Source organism: Hyperolius riggenbachi, chromosome 1, assembly GCF_040937935.1.
Source record: "Hyperolius riggenbachi isolate aHypRig1 chromosome 1, aHypRig1.pri, whole genome shotgun sequence".
Taxonomy (NCBI): domain Eukaryota; kingdom Metazoa; phylum Chordata; class Amphibia; order Anura; family Hyperoliidae; genus Hyperolius; species Hyperolius riggenbachi.
The window spans coordinates 589,801,463-589,817,961 of NC_090646.1; the positions used below are offsets into that span (position 1 = coordinate 589,801,463).

At 48.6% G+C, this 16,499-nt stretch overlaps 1 protein-coding gene across 3 annotated transcripts in view; it reads left to right on the top strand.

Annotated features, from left to right (window-relative positions):
• The window catches only part of AGGF1 (angiogenic factor with G-patch and FHA domains 1), a 105,740-nt gene that overhangs the window by 48,234 nt on the left and 41,007 nt on the right, over positions 1-16,499 (top strand). The window contains exons 8-10 of one of the 3 annotated variants that reach the window (XM_068248923.1): positions 3,232-3,363; positions 7,474-7,659; positions 13,686-13,755. In XM_068248923.1, coding sequence (XP_068105024.1) covers positions 3,232-3,363; positions 7,474-7,659; positions 13,686-13,755 — 388 coding nt within the window. The remainder of the gene's footprint in view (positions 1-3,231; positions 3,364-7,473; positions 7,660-13,685; positions 13,756-16,499) is intronic. The other 2 variants (XM_068248915.1, XM_068248933.1) reach the window with 2 other exon arrangements.

Genomic DNA, 16,499 nt, shown 5'->3' on the forward strand with positions numbered 1-16,499 from the left:
TGAGGGTGTGGGCGGGTGATTGAGTGCCCTAGGGGCAGATAGGGGTCTAATCTGATGGATAGCAGTGACAGGGGGTTATTGATGGGTAATTAGTGGGTGTTTGGAGGAGAGAACAGATGTAAACAATGCACTTGGGAGGTGATCTGACGTCGGATCTGCGGGCGATCTATTGGTGTGGGTGATCAGATTGCCCGCAAGGGGCAGGTTAGGGGCTGATTGATGAGTGGCATTGCCAGGGGGTGATTGATGGGTGGCATTGCCAGGGGGTGATTGATGGGTGGCAGTGACAGGGGGTGATTTATGGGTGATTGACAGGTGATCAGTGGGTTATTACAGGGAAGAACAGATGTAACTAATGCACTGGTGAATTGATAAGGGGGGGTCTGAGGGCAATGTGGGCGGGTTATTGGGTGCCCACAAGGGGCAGATTAGGGTCTGATCTGATGGGTAACAGTGACAGGTGGTGATAGGGCATGATTGATGGGTAATTAGTGGGTGTTTAGGGTAGAGAACAGATGTAAACACTGCACTTGGGAGGTGATCTGACGTCGGCTCTGTGGGCGATCTATTGGTGTGGGTGGGTGATCAGATTGGCCGCAAGGGGCAGGTTAGGAGCTGATTGATGGGTGGCAGTGCCAGGGGGTGATTGATGGGTGGCAGTGATAGGGGGTGATTGATGGATGATTGACAGGTGATCAGTGGGTTATTACAGGGAAGAACAGATGTAACTAATGCGCTGGCGAATTGATAAGGGGGGGTCTGAGGGCAATCTGAGCATGTAGGCGGGTGATTGGGTGCCCGCAAGGGGCAGATTAGGGTCTGATCTGATGGGTAACAGTGACAGGTGGTGATAGGGGGTGATTGATGGGTAATTAGTGGGTGTTTAGGGTAGAGAACAGATGTAAACACTGCACTTGGGAGGTGATCTGACGTCGGATCTGCGGGCGATCTATTGGTGTGGGTGGGTGATCAGATTGCCCGCAAGGGGCAGGTTAGGGGCTGATTGATGGGTGGCAGTGACAGGGGGTGATTGACGGGTGATCAGGGGGATAGAGGTATACAGTACACAGGGGGGGGGGGGGGGGTCTGGGGAGAATCTGAGGGGTGGGGGGGTGATCAGGAGTCCCCAGGGGGCAGTTTAGGGTTAAAAAAAAAAATAGCGTTGACAGATAGTGACAGGGAGTGATTGATGGGTGATTGGGTGTAAACAGGGGTCTGGGAGGTGGGCAGGGGGGGGGTCTAAGGGGTGCTGTGGGCGATCAGGGGGGGGGGGGGATCAGTGTGCTTGGGTGCAGACTTGGGTGGCTGCAGCCTGCCCTGGTGGTCCCTCGGACACTGGGACCACCAGGGCAGGAGGCAGCCTGTGTAATACACTTTGTAAACATTACAAAGTGTATTATACACTTTGTATGCGATCGTGGGGTTAACATCCCGCCGGCGCTTCCGTATGGCCGGCGGGATGTTGCGGCAGGTGAGCGGAGTCAGGCGCCTGCGGTGGATCGCGTCACGGATGACGCTATCGCTCCGCCCATGCCCCTGCAAGGACCGCCGCCTCTGTGGGTGAGCTGGTCCTTGCGGGGTCCACTTCCCGGCCGCCTCTGTGCGTTAGGCGGTCGGGAAGTGGTTAAAGAGACTGTGAAGTCTTTTTTTATTTTTTTTTATTTTTTTACCTTATATTGTCATAAAATCCTCTTCAGCATTAATTTCCAAGTGGAATTACTGCTTCCCCACAGCAGATGAATGATTTATTACTGAGAAATAGACCTGCAAAGTTCCAGGGCTCGCAGGGCTTTACTTCCTCGAAGAGGCAGAGCTTTGTGCTGTAGCTCTGCCTCCTCAGCAGTCAATCTCTGCCGATCGCCGCCTCTCCCCACCCCTCTCAGTCGTCTTTCACTGAGAGGGGCGGGGAGGAGGCAGAGATACAGCACAAAGCTCTGCCTCCCCAGGGCAGCATAATCTGCGACCTGTAAAGTCGTGGAACTTTGCAGGTCTATTTCTCAGTAATAAATCACTCATCTGCCACGGGGATGCGGCGAATCCACTTGGAAATTAATGCTGCAGAGGATTTTATGACAACATAAGGTTAAAAAAAGAGACTTAAGAGTCTCTTTAACGCTTATAAGAGAACCGTACAGACATATAGTAGTAGAATGCAGTAAATTATTCAGAATACCCACTTCTACATGAAATATTCTGGTTTCATTATCAGAAACACTTCTTATTGCTTAACAGTATGCATCATTATTTTTTTTTTTAATTGCATGTTAAACTGCCTGCTTTTTTGAAATGGATAAACACAAAGGCCTCGATTCATAAAGCATTACCACATGCTGTAATGCTGAAAACAGCAGACTTTCCCGACCACTTAGAAATGTGTCAATTCATAAAGGCTGTTACCGCATGAAAAGCTGTCATTACCGACCAAGGAGATAAATTACCGACTTGGCTGTAGTTACCTCCAACACATGTCAGTAAATTGTCAGCAAATGTCAATTCATAAAGCCTGCAACAAGCGGTAAGCCTGACGATAGTTGCCGACATCTCTGGTGAGGCGTTAACAAGTTACCGACACCTCTGATGAATGCAAAGTGCAGAGAGCCGAAGTCTGTTTGAGTCATCTGTGTAGAGAGCCAGAGAGCCGTCTGTGTGAGTCATTTAGCAGGCAGGGAAAGTCTGTGCGAGTCATCTGTCTGAGTCATTTGTGGAGTCATTTGTGCAGGGCAAAAGAGAGAATCGCCACACTGCTCTACTCTACCGCTCAATGGGCTGCGGTAATTTACCGACCTTCAAAGGCAGCTGGGGAAATCTTTATGAATTAGCACACAGACCGGGAGAATACCGAGTGCGGTATTTTCCCGACAAGATTTTTTTTTTATTATTGAATCGAGGCCAAACTCTGAATGTGGCCTTGGGGGTCTGTGAAATGAGGTAACACAGCTAGAGGTATTTGGAGGATTTTGGACAGCAAGGTCTTGTATTTTTATCCAAGCGTCTTCCCCATTACAAAGGTGCAATGTGTCACCATCACTTTTCCTTTTCAAAGTAAGATTAATTAGGATAATTTTTTTTTTTTTAATGACTTCAACCAAAGTTGAATAGACACGGAATCTGAGCATAGATTTCAGATAGCCATGTGGAAGTTTGCATAGCTGCTGTGACATGGCAATACCAGCTATCTGTGAGACAATATTGTCTTGTGTAAGGATAATAATGGGCTATTTTTTTCTTCAGGAACAGGAAAGCACTTCGCTTGCAGAAAGTTTGAGAGCAACGGCAGAAGCTGCTTTGTCCCAGACAGGATTTACCTACGATGAAAACACTGGCTTGTACTACAACCACAGTACCGGATTCTACTATGACTCGGTATGTGTGCTTCCTATGTGTTTTGTTTCTAGTCAGTTGGCAGTCTGACTAGGGCAGTGGTTCCCAACCTGTTCCGGCCCGGGGAACACTGTCTGACCAAATTTTTTCTCCGGGGAACGTCGTGGGGGGGTGTGTATGGGGGCGGGGATGCGGCCCCCGGTTGTTTGCGCGACCTAGTGGACAGTGCCGTGCGTAGCAGGCTATGGGGGGGGGGGGGGGGGGGGGCTGGGGTGCGGCTGCATAGCTAGCATAGTTGCCCCAGTGTAGGGAGTTTTGTTGCCCCAGTATAGCCAGCATAGTGCCCCAGTATAGCCAGCATAGTGCCCCAGTATAGCCCCCCAGTATAGCTAGTATAGTGCCCCAGTATAGTGCCACAGTATAGCCCCCCAGTATAGCTAGTATAGTGCCCCAGTATAGCCAGTATAGTGCCCCAGTATAGCCAGTATAGTGCCCCAGTATAGCTAGTATAGTGCCCCAGTATAGCTAGTATAGTGCCCCAGTATAGCTAGTATAGTGCCCCAGTATAGCTAGTATAGTGCTCCAGTATAGCGCCCCAGTATAGCTAGTATAGTGCCCCAGTATAGCTAGTATAGTGCCCCAGTATAGCTAGTATAGTGCTCCAGTATAGCGCCCCAGTATAGCCAGTATAGTGCCCCAGTATAGCCAGCATAGTGCCCCAGTATAGTGCCCCAGTATAGCCCCCCAGTATAGCTAGTATAGTGCCCCAGTATAGCTAGTATAGTGCCCCAGTATAGCTAGTATAGTGCCCCAGTATAGCTAGTATAGTGCCCCAGTATAGCCAGCATAGTGCCCCAGTATAGCCCCCCAGTATAGCCAGTATAGTGCCCCAGTATAGCCAGCATAGTGCCCCAGTATAGCTAGTATAGTGCCCCAGTATAGCTAGTATAGTGCCCCAGTATAGCTAGTATAGTGCCCCAGTATAGCCAGTATAGTGCCCCAGTATAGCTAGTATAGTGCCCCAGTATAGCTAGTATAGTGCCCCAGTATAGCTAGTATAGTGCCCCAGTATAGCTAGTATAGTGCCCCAGTATAGCTAGTATAGCGCCCCAGTATAGCTAGTATAGCGCCCCAGTATAGCTAGTATAGTGCCCCAGTATAGCTAGTATAGTGCCCCAGTATAGCTAGTATAGTGCCCCAGTATAGCTAGTATAGTGCTCCAGTATAGCGCCCCAGTATAGCCAGTATAGTGCCCCAGTATAGCCAGCATAGTGCCCCAGTATAGTGCCCCAGTATAGCCCCCCAGTATAGCTAGTATAGTGCCCCAGTATAGCTAGTATAGTGCCCCAGTATAGCTAGTATAGTGCCCCAGTATAGCTAGTATAGTGCCCCAGTATAGCCAGCATAGTGCCCCAGTATAGCCCCCCAGTATAGCCAGTATAGTGCCCCAGTATAGCCAGCATAGTGCCCCAGTATAGCTAGTATAGTGCCCCAGTATAGCTAGTATAGTGCCCCAGTATAGCTAGTATAGTGCCCCAGTATAGCCAGTATAGTGCCCTCCCGCCCGTCCCCGCGGCCGCCGCTGTTATTACCTTAACAGCTGCCGCTCTCCCCTCTCCGGCGCATGTGTTTATTCTAGCAGCGTATCTCCGGCTGCTCTGTGTGATGCGGAAGGAAGCAGGGCAGCGGCTTCCTGTAACGGCGATATGTATCGCCGTTACTATGGTAACCGAGCCCTGCCTCCTTCCGCATCACACAGAGCAGCCGGAGATACGCTGCTAGAATAAACACATGCGCTGGAGATGGGAGAGCGGCCGCTGCTAAGGTAATAACAGCGGCGGCCGCGGGGACGGGAGGGAGGGGGAGAAGAGGACGGCACACCAGGCAACGTTCCGCGGCACACTAGTGCCCCAGTATAGCCAGCATAGTGCCCCAGTATAGTGCCCCAGTATAGCCCCCCAGTATAGCTAGTATAGTGCCCCAGTATAGTGCCCCAGTATAGCTAGTATAGTGCCCCAGTATAGCCAGTATAGTGCCCCAGTATAGCTAGTATAGTGCCCCAGTATAGCTAGTATAGTGCCCCAGTATAGCCAGCATAGTGCCCCAGTATAGCCCCCCAGTATAGCTAGTATAGTGCCCCAGTATAGTGCCACAGTATAGCCCCCCAGTATAGCTAGTATAGTGCCCCAGTATAGCCAGAATAGTGCCCCAGTATAGCCAGCATAGTGCCCCAGTATAGCGCCCCAGTATAGCTAGTATAGTGCCCCAGTATAGCCAGTATAGTGCCCTCCCGCCCGTCCCCGCGGCCGCCGCTGTTATTACCTTAACAGCTGCCGCTCTCCCCTCTCCGGCACATGTGTTTATTCTAGCAGCGTATCTCCGGCTGCTCTGTGTGATGCGGAAGGAAGCAGGGCAGCGGCTTCCTGTAACGGCGATATGTATCGCCGTTACTATGGTAACCGAGCCCTGCCTCCTTCCGCATCACACAGAGCAGCCGGAGATACGCTGCTAGAATAAACACATGTGCTGGAGAGGGGAGAGCGGCCGCTGCTAAGGTAATAACAGCGGCGGCCGCGGGGACGGGCGGGAGGGGGAGAAGAGGACGGCACACCAGGCAACGTTCCGCGGCACACTCGGAACACTGGTTGAAAAACACTGGACTAGGGTATCTAGATATATATAGAGAGATATGGAACCACCAGCATGTTTTTGTGAGTGACACATCCCAAAAGGTCTCTAGTGAAAAAGATATGATATTCACCATGTAATTTATTTGATCCACAATCAGCCTACACATAATCATCTTTACTACTGGTAGACATGAAAAAAACTAGACCGCACCAACTGCCATTATTTAAAACCTCACCCACTAACATTGCGATAGGCTAAAAGGGTGTTTTTTTTTTTTTAATAGATATACATACGCACAGAGGGAGATAATGGTTGCTTGGTAGTTGGAAACAGCTGTTATTCCCCACAATGCAACAAGGCTCACAGACAGGAAACTGTTAGGACCTAGGTTCTGACACCACGCTGTGGGAGGGGGTTCACCACAATATCAGCCATACAGTGCCCCTTAAGATCTGTTTGACAAAAAGGAAGGAGGTAACAGCTACTGACTGCAGTGTTCTCCCCAGGCTCTTTTAGCCGGGTGCTCCACCCGGCTAGTTTTGGTGAGCACCCGGCTGTCATCGGCTCACTTCCTCCTCTGCTGAAAGCAGAGTTGCACACAGAAGCGTCAGCCCTGCATTTTCTCAACACACCGCACCAGGCTAATTTTTCATGCCACCCGGCTAATTTTTTATGCCACCCAGCTAGAAAAAAATTCTGGGGAGAACACTGGACTGGGATGAAGTTCAATCCTTGGTAACAGTTCCTCTTTAAATAAGTCCTTTATGTCTTTGTAAGCCAGGTGTAGATCTAAGGCAGCTGGCATATAGCACACCTATAACTTATTATGCTTACAGAACCATAAAAAAAGAGCATATTCCACCCACTGTCCTGAAGTGATGAATAATGATTTGTTGCTTCTCACTCTTGAGGAGGTGAAGTTTATATTGCAATTACTTCTAATTTTAAAAAGGCAGAATTGTACTGTTTAGTGTTTGTAATTACTGTAAATCAAGTTTGCCCTCTTGTGGATAGCTTTAAAGGGAACCAGAGACGAAGGACCCTCATGTATTTTACCATATATATCAGTGGGAACATTAGAGAAAACACCTACCCTGCTCTGTTTCATTCTTCACTGCTCAGCCTGCTTGTTACTAGCCCTGATAAAATCCCTGACCAAGCATGCAGTCTGGCTTTGCTCAGGAATCATTATAGCTGAGTCTGTCTTCTTTGGTGTCTTTTCAAGCCCAAGCCTGCCCCCTTCTGGCTCTGTTATGAGTCATATACAAAGATTCCTGCGCAAAGCCAGACTGAATGCTCAGTCGGGGATTTTACAGGGCTGATAAAAAGCAAGCTGAACAGTGAAGAATGAAACAGAGAGCAAGGTAGAGGTTTTCTCTAATGTTCCCACTGATATATATGGTAAAATACATGAGGGTGCTTTGTCTCTGAATCACTTTAAGTACCGTAGTACATGATTCAAATAGTGGATATAATTCCATGCTCAATAACTATGCTTGATAATTGTATTTCCCCAATAAGGAATCCCAGCTGTACTATGATCCCTCCACCGGAATTTATTATTACTGCGATGTGGAGAGTGGGCGATACCAGTTTCATTCGAGAGTTGATCTTCAGTCCTACACAGACACAAGCACTCATCATAGCAAGGAGAAGAAGGCTAAGAAGAAAAGACCAGAGCCAGCCAGTGCACAGGGGGAGGAGCAAGTAAGTGGCTCTGTCCATTATATAGCTGCACATCCGCTGGGTGCTAGCATGGGATCCTTGACCCCCTGGGTGGTTTATTTAACCACAACTTACTGTTATTCCCAATAGAATGGTTTTAATGATTGCTGTTTAGTTGGAATGATCAGAGTCTTCACCTATAAAATGTAGATTTCTCTAAGGCCTGGAACCCACTAGGAGCGCTTTTCTGATTTGAAAAGCTCTTGCTAATGTAATACTATGAGTGTGATCCCACTTGAGCGATTTGATTTTATAAAAATCCCCATAGCATTGCATTAGTTAGAGCTTTTCCTATCACTAGCACTTAGCAAAGGCTGCTAGTGGGTTTGAGCCCTGAGAGAGCTTGTGTTGGTAGTTTATAATTAACATGACCAGTGTTCTCCCCAGAATTTTTTTCCAGCCGGGTGGCATGAAAAAGTATTACTGCGAAGGATAAAAAAGTAGCGTGGTTCCACCCCTAAAGATTATCTTCAAAATTCCACATATACGCACAAAACGGGTTTTTTTTCATGAACCAAAGTTCTCTTTTATTCTTCAAATTTTTCTTCAGAAAGTTGGTGATAAGTGTAGATACATCAGACCATCACTTCACATAAAAAATGCCTTTGAAGAATAAAAGAGAACTTTGGTTCATGAAAAAAAAACCCGTTTTGTGTGTATATGTGGAATTTTGGCTTGAAAAAGTAGCCGGGCGGGGTGCGAGTGGGGAATGCAGGGCCGTGCATCTCTGCTTACAGCATAGGAGGTTGAGGAGTCGAGCTGATGAGAGCCAGGTGCTCACCAAAATTAGCCAGGTGAAGCACCTCACTAAAAGATCATATCATTTAAGCTCGCCTTCCCAGAATAATTTTGGATGAACCCAATGCCTTAGTTAGCAAACATATGGCAGGGATTAGATTAGTGCTGCAGAAGATGTCAGTGCTATATAAATGCATAATAAGAATATAGTAGGACATTAGACTATGACTATGGTAGGATTAGATTGTGAGCTCCTCTGAGGACCGTGACATGACTATGTACTCTGTAAAGTGCTGCAGATGTCAGTGCTATATAAATACATAATAATAATAAGGTAGGACATACATTAGACCAGTGGTTCCCAACCTTTTCCGGCCCGGGGAACACTGTCTGACTAAATTTTTCCCCGGGGAACGGCGCGGGGGGGGGGGGGTTTCTGCGGCCCCCGGTTGTTTGCGCGACCTAGTCGACAGTGCCGTGCGCAGCAGGCTATATGGGGGGGGGGGCCTGGGGTGCGGCTGCATAGCTAGCATAGTTGCCCCAGTGTAGGGAGTTTAGTTGCCTCAGTGTAGCTAGTATAGTGCCCCAGTATAGTGCCCCAGTATAGCCAGAATAGTGCCCCAGTATAGCCAGAATAGTGCCCCAGTATAGCCAGAATAGTGCCCCAGTATAGCTAGTATAGTGCCCCAGTATAGCCAGATATAGTGCCCCAGTATAGCCCCCCCAGTATAGCTAGTATAGTGCCCCAGTATAGCCAGAATAGTGCCCCAGTATAGCCAGAATAGTGCCCCAGTATAGCCAGAATAGTGCCCCAGTATAGCCAGAATAGTGCCCCAGTATAGCCAGAATAGTGCCCCAGTATAGCTAGTATAGTGCCCCAGTATAGCCTAGTATAGTGCCCCAGTATAGCCCCCCCCAGTATAGCTAGTATAGTGCCCCAGTATAGCCCCCCAGTATAGCTAGTATAGTGCCCCAGTATAGCCCCCCAGTATAGCTAGTATAGTGCCCCAGTATAGCCAGTATAGTGCCCCAGTATAGCTAGTATAGTGCCCCAGTATAGCTAGTATAGTGCCCCAGTATAGCCAGAATAGTGCCCCAGTATAGCCCCCCAGTATAGCTAGTATAGTGCCCCAGTATAGCCAGTATAGTGCCCCAGTATAGCCAGTATAGTGCCCCAGTATAGTGCCCCAGTATAGCCAGAATAGTGCCCCAGTATAGCTAGTATAGTGCCCCAGTATAGCCCCCCAGTATAGCTAGTATAGTGCCCCAGTATAGCCAGAATAGTGCCCCAGTATAGCTAGTATAGTGCCCCAGTATAGCCAGTATAGTGCCCCAGTATAGTGCCCGAGGATAGCCAGTATAGTGCCCCCCGCCCGTCCCCGCCGCTGTTATTACCTTAACAGCTGCCGCTCCTCCCCTCTCCGGCGCGTGTATATTCAAGCAGCGTATCTCCGGCTGCTCTGTGTGATGCGGAAGGAAGCAGGGCAGCGGCTTCCTGTAACGGCGATGTGTATCGCCGTTACTATGGAAACCGCGCCCTGCCTCCTGCGCATCACACAGAGCAGCCGGAGATACGCTGCTAGAATAAACACATGCGCTGGAGAGGGGAGAGCGGCCGCTGCTAAGGTAATAGCAGCGGCGGCCGCGGGGACGTTCGGGAGGGGGGATAAGAGGACGGCACACCAGGCAACGTTCCGCGGAACACTGGTTGAAAAACGCTGCATTAGACTACAACTATGGTTGGATTAGATTGTGAGCTCTTTGGGCTAGTGGAAGGAGTTCACTGGTGCTAGTGCGGGAAAGGAGAAGGTCACTGCGGCTAGTGGAGTGAGAAGGTCACTGGAGCTGGTGGGGGTAGGCAGAAGGTCGCTGGAGCTAGTGGGGGGGAAGAGGTCACTGGGGCTAGTGGGGGGGAGGCAGAAGGTCATTGGGGAGAGTAGAGGAAGATAGGTCACTGGGGCTAGTGGGGGGTAGAAAGTCTCTTGGCTAGTGGGGCGGGGGAGGGAGGAAGTCAATGGCCCTAGTGGGGGGCAGGTAGAGGGTCACTGGGGCTAGTGGGGGGGGGGGGGGGTCAGGTCAAATGTCACTGGGTCTAGTGGGGGATGCAGAAAGTCTCTGGGGCTAGTGTGGGGAAAGACAAGGTCATTGGGGCTAGTGGGGCAGGTGGAAGGACACTGGGGCTAGTGGGGCAGGTGGAAGGACACTGGGGCTAGTGGGGGTTAGGTGGAATGTCAATGGGGGTAGTGGGGGTTAGATGGAAGGTGACTGGGGCTAGTGGGGGTAGGGAGGAGGTCACTGGGGCTAGTGGGGGTAGGGAGGAGGTCACTGGGGCTAGTGGGGGTATAGAGAAGGTCACTGGGGCTAGAGAGAAGGTCACTGGGGCTAGTGGGGGTAGATAGAACGTTACTGGGGCTAGGGAGGAGGTCACTGGGGCTAGTGGGGGTAGATAGAACGTTACTGGGGCTAGAGAGAAGGTCACTGGGGGTAGGGAGGAGGTCACTGGGGGTAGGGAGGAGGTCACTGGGGGTAGGGAGGAGGTCACTGGGGCTAGTGGGGGTAGGGAGGAGGTCACTGGGGCTAGTGGGGGTAGGGAGGAGGGCACTGGGGCTAGTGGGGGTAGGGAGGAGGTCACTGGGGCTAGTGTGGGTAGGGAGGAGGTCACTGGGGCTAGTGGGGGTATAGAGAAGGTCACTGGGGCTAGAGAGGTCACTGGGGCTAGTGGGGGTAGATAGAACGTTGCTAGGGCTAGAGAGAAGGTCACTGGGGCTAGTGGGGGTAGATAGAACGTTACTGGGGCTAGTGAGGAGGTCACTGGGGCTAGAGAGAAGCTCACTGGGGCTAGGGAGGAGGTCACTGGGGCTAGTGGGGGTAGAGAGAAGGTCACTGGGGCTAGTGGGGGGGGGTAGATACATATTTACTGCATTTGGCTGCAGCTGTCCATTCCTCCTCTATTCCTCTGGGGGGCAGGGCTTCCTCTGGACAGGAGACAACTTCCTCCAGGCAGGGCTTCAACCTGCCACACACATGCTCCCTGGTGAGCTTCCCCAGGGCTGGAGAAACCCTTCCTCTGTGCGGAAGTCCTATGGGAGCGGGGTTTCGGCCGCCGGGGGGCAGAGTTTATGCCGAGAAACCCTGCTCTTCTCGGCTGCGGGAGACATGATGGACTGGCTGCCTGCCCTAGCCCCACCGATCCTGTTCAGAGGAAAAAGCCTGTGGGCGGGGCATGGCTTCAAAGAGGCCCCCGGGAAATCCCCTGGCGGCTCAGTCTGTACGACCCTGGTGAACTCTGAGTTCTTAACTTCTCATTGCAGTGCACAGTCCTAACCTATCTGGAGCTGGAAGGGATGGGACTGGCTGCAGTGCTGACATTCATGCAGCCAGAACAGAGAAGAGACGCTGTGTGGATTCGCTCAGGGAAGAGGGGAGAAAGTCTTTCTGCAGCTTCAGGCTTTTTCCCCAGCCTCGAGTCACACGGCACTATTCTCCCTGTGCTCCACTCACATGTGTATCTAGGCAGCAGCCTCCACTAGCTGAGCTGCCTGGAAGTTAATAGATCGGCAGAGGAGCGCTCCTGCAGTGCCAGGCGGGCGGGGTTTCAAAACAGCCGGGTGGCCCGCCCACCTAATTAGTCCTGGGGAGAACACTGATGACTACTATAAAGTTTCTGTGTTGCACTAGAGGAAATCATTGCCGGATTCCTGGAAACTGCTCTGCTTCTCAGCCAGACACAATACGTTGCCTGAGGATGGCCCTGCCAGGACTGCTGCCAGAAATCACACAATAGTGGCCTCCAGCACTCAATGGGAATGTTATCTTTGAAGTTACATTGGTACTAACAGGTGACTTTTTAAAAGCAAGAAATAACTGAATTTAATTTAGCAGTACACCACTTAAAGGAAATCTGAGCTCAAATAAAGACAAGCATTTATACTTACCTGGGGCTTCCTCCAGCCCGCTGTAGGCTGTGGGCTTCTTCGCTGTCCTCCCAGGCCACTTTGTTGTCTCGCAGTCAGCTCCGGTGAATTCTTCAGCCGCGCTCCGCACAAAGGCACAGATTTTTTTTTTTTTTTTTTTATACACCTTAGGCCCCGTTTACACTTAATCAGTTGGTACGCGTTTTTTTTCTTCTTCTCCATAGCAGTGCATTGTGAAAAATATTTCAGTTAAAACGCGTTAAGTGTGAACGGTGCCATAGGAAAACATGGGCATTACTTTGAAAATCAGTTGTCCTTTCAGTTATAACTGAGAGCAACTGATTTAGGCCCGGCTCACATTTGCATTTGCCAACGGATGCTGCAGGACCTAATTTTCCGGATCGTTTTGCTCAACGGAACGGAAATGGAAGGTTTTGCAGCTACATAGTAACAAATAGAAAACTGACAGTTTACAGCACACTGGCTGTAAAAACTGACAGTTTTTTTCCTGATCCTGATGGCCGGCTCCGCAAAAAACGCGAATGTGAACCGGGCCTAAGTGTAAACGGGGCCTTAGACTCTGGGCTCCCCAAACTCCACTACTAGTGTGCTGTCAGGCCTGGCTGTTATCTCTCCCCTGCTTGCCTTTCCTGACGTTGGTTGCCAGAGGTGCGCCCCAGTGTTGAGTATCCAGAGGTACCCACAATATTAAGTAGCTAGAAGGCCCCCTAGGTTTCAAATAACTAGAGGTGCCCCCTCAGTATGGGTGGCCAGAGGATTATCCTCAGTATAGGTAACTAAAGTCTTGCTTAAACAGCACGACTGGAGAACACACCGGAGTGAACAACCGAGCAGGCCCAGGAGGAGGGTGAGGGAGCCGTGGCCTACAGGGGGCTTAAGTAAGCACCAGGTAAGTATGAATGCTTGTCTTTAATTGATCTCAGGTACACTTTTCAAAGAGAACTCAAGGCAAAGTAAATGTACAAAGGTTAATACAGTAGTTGTTGATCTGTTTTTGGGTAAGAGGTTGAGCTTTCCCAGAAGAGTTCATAGTGTTGTGGCTGGCTTTATATATAATCTGTGAGCAGCAGTGTTTGCATATTTTTCTTGCCTGGAGCAGACATACATAGGCTTCCACTACACGCCACAGTCACCCCAAATTCACTTTTAAACGTCTTTTTAAAATGCTGCTAAACATGGCACAGAAAGCATGCAAAAAAACCCAAACAACTATTTTATATTAAGGTTAGCCCAAAACCTAGAAAGCCTGATGGTTTCCCTCAAACCCCTGAACCTTGGGTAGAAAACCAAATGTTGCTGAACTTGCACTTTGCTGACTGTTCATCCTGTATTTAGGTGCAAAACTTGGCAGAAAATATGGCTAGCTTGAGGATTTCTGCTTATGGATGCCACTCCCCTACCCAAGGTAGAGTTCTGTTGTTCCTTTACTTTGTATGGCTTTTTCATTTCTTTGATGTGTTCTGGTAAATGTAGCTCATGGTACCATTTTTAGTAGGAGAGGTGACAGCCTGGTTTACTTTTTTTCTTGGCATTGGTAAGATCTTCAGATCACTGTGTCTTTACAGTATATGAGACACTTGAGCTGAAAACAAAAGTCCATTCTCAGCTCAAGTGGGAACCTAACAGAATATATGACTAATACAGTATGTCAATTCTGATCTGCTGTACCCCTGAGCTTCTCCATTGGTCAGTGAAGCGATCTATTACACTAACAGACCTTGGAACACTACGTGGCCCTTTATTGTGCCCGACCTCCCCCTCTGTGTTGCCCCTGTAGTCCCCATGCTTTGTCTGCTGTGCGCGCCCTCTTTGTGTGCGTGTGTAGAAGCTATCGATGTTTCCGAATGGCACATGCCTAGAGCGCTCTTTGCACAGCTGTTTAGGAAGTGACGATGCATCAGTACAGTGTCAACCCCATACTGTTGCCCAAGGGATTGGGTAATGATCCCTAGCCTGTGACTTGTGCGTGTGTACGGGGCTTAAGTATTGTAAAAGGGTAATTTTTTGAAAATGTGTGATTTCCTCTAACTCTGGCTTGAAAGTTCAATAATGAATCTCTGTTTGCATTGTCAGATATGAGAGTCAGGCACTAATAGACAGCTTTGGCGTATTCCATTAAGTGACATAGGAAGAGTGTTTAGTGAGTAAGCTATAGATAGAGATGGCTATATTGGTTTCTTGCATGTAAACAGTTCGGTTCCCTGTCTGTGTTTCTGGATTACATGATGATGGGGAGAATCCACACCAGTCAGATGTAAACTCTGCTATGATTTCCACAATCCACTAGTGAAGGAGCACCATGTTAGAGAGTGTGCCTGGACTCCTACTCCAGAGTCTTTTTGAGGTGCACAATTCCAAGAATGACGAATGACTAGGCACCACTTGGAGTAATTAAAACTTTTATTGCAGCAGCCCATCGGCAGCAGTGACAGAACACTGTTTCAGGCAGACTACTGCCAGAAACTGCTGTCTGTCCCTAATGCCTATTAGCTAATGCAAAAAAAAAAAACCTATGGTGCCAACCCATTAGTTGTTCTTGAACCCTGTTATGATGCACTTGTTGTTTTTCCTATTGCCATTTTTTCTTTTTGGATGGAAGCAATGTGCTTGTTTATGGAGAAAACAATTTAGTGGAAAACAAAGTGGAGACCTGCATTGGGTACATTTGGGTTCATTCCTCAAGTTATGGGTGCCAATCTCTGACCTGTGCATCAGATTGAAACCCACAGAGTATTGTGTTTTATGAGAGATTTCACAAGTCTGACCGGCAACTAGAAGGAATTATGGGCAAGCAGAGTTTCACGGGATGTGAAACTATATACTCACTCATGACCAAGGAGAGAGAGAGCTGCGGCAAATAAGGTTAATTTACCAGTATAGCGTCCTCTTACCACGGCACTCCACCATCCGGACACTTCTGCTTCACTACCTGATCTTCCACTGTGAAGGACGAAGTACCATGAAGATGGATTGGAGCTTAAAAGGACATCATGCAGGTAACTTAACATTCTCTGTCCCAGCCCCCTCCTTGAACTCGAGCGGGTACAGTTTTGCATCTTGTAAAAATTGTACTCGCTCAACCTGCAGGATTTAATAGCCTTCTTAAAACAGGAGGCATTAAGACTAGGGGACATGGGCCGATTACTTTTTTCTTTCTGGTTAACATCGGTGAGTGTCGCACTGAATCGGTTGCGATGTGCATGCCAGACTTCACAATATTTTCAAAATTTGTGTCTTGCGGCATCCCTCACATTGTAGTGCAGTCACAGTACCTCATCGCCAGTTATTTGTATTGTGGGTATACTGTGCGCATTATCAAGTAGCGCTCAGCTCTCAATATGGCAGAACACGACGCACTGCGGAACCACTGTGACAATAGTCACATACCCACCTTACTGAGCAGTAGTGGAAGATGTTAATCCAGCCTGAAATTTGCCTGTTTAAGGTTTCTAAGCCCCAATTAAAGGACATTTGTTGCACAAATAGTTCTTCATTCACCAAATATTTAATATCAGACAGGTGACACAGCAGTAATAAAAGGGAAATTCCACTTTAAGTGCGATAAACTTCAGTTTTCAGGTGCTGAAATGGAATTTCTGGATTTTCTCATAACCGTATTCCAGATCATTTTTTTGTTGCCTTTTTACCTTACAAACTCAACCCTTGGCTGTATGCCGAGCAGTGTATTCTCTGTGGAGATGTGGGTGAGCAATGAGTATGTAACAATAGGAATCAGTGGGTGTTGTGCTATACCTGTGTACACCTGGAAATGGTACCCAAATCAATCTCAAGCAATAATTTTGGGTGGGCTGAGTTGCAAGTATCTATCTTGTTTTACAACTCTAAGCTCTACTCATAATTTGTTAAAAAGGTAGCTACTCAGTTGTTGCAACTTTGAACTTCTGCAGGTGCACCAGACCTCTCCTGCTCAAACCTACGGGCCAGTGCACACCAAAAACCTCTAGCAGATCTGCAAAATTCTAGAGGTTTTTGAAGCAGATTTTCAGAGTGATTCTAGGCATGTTTAGAGAGATTTTCTATACATGCCTAGCGTTTTTTGTAGCGGTTTTTTTTTTTTTTTTTTTGTAGCAGGTTTCATATTTTGTTACAGTAAAGCTGTTACTGAACAGCTTCTGTAACAAAAACGCT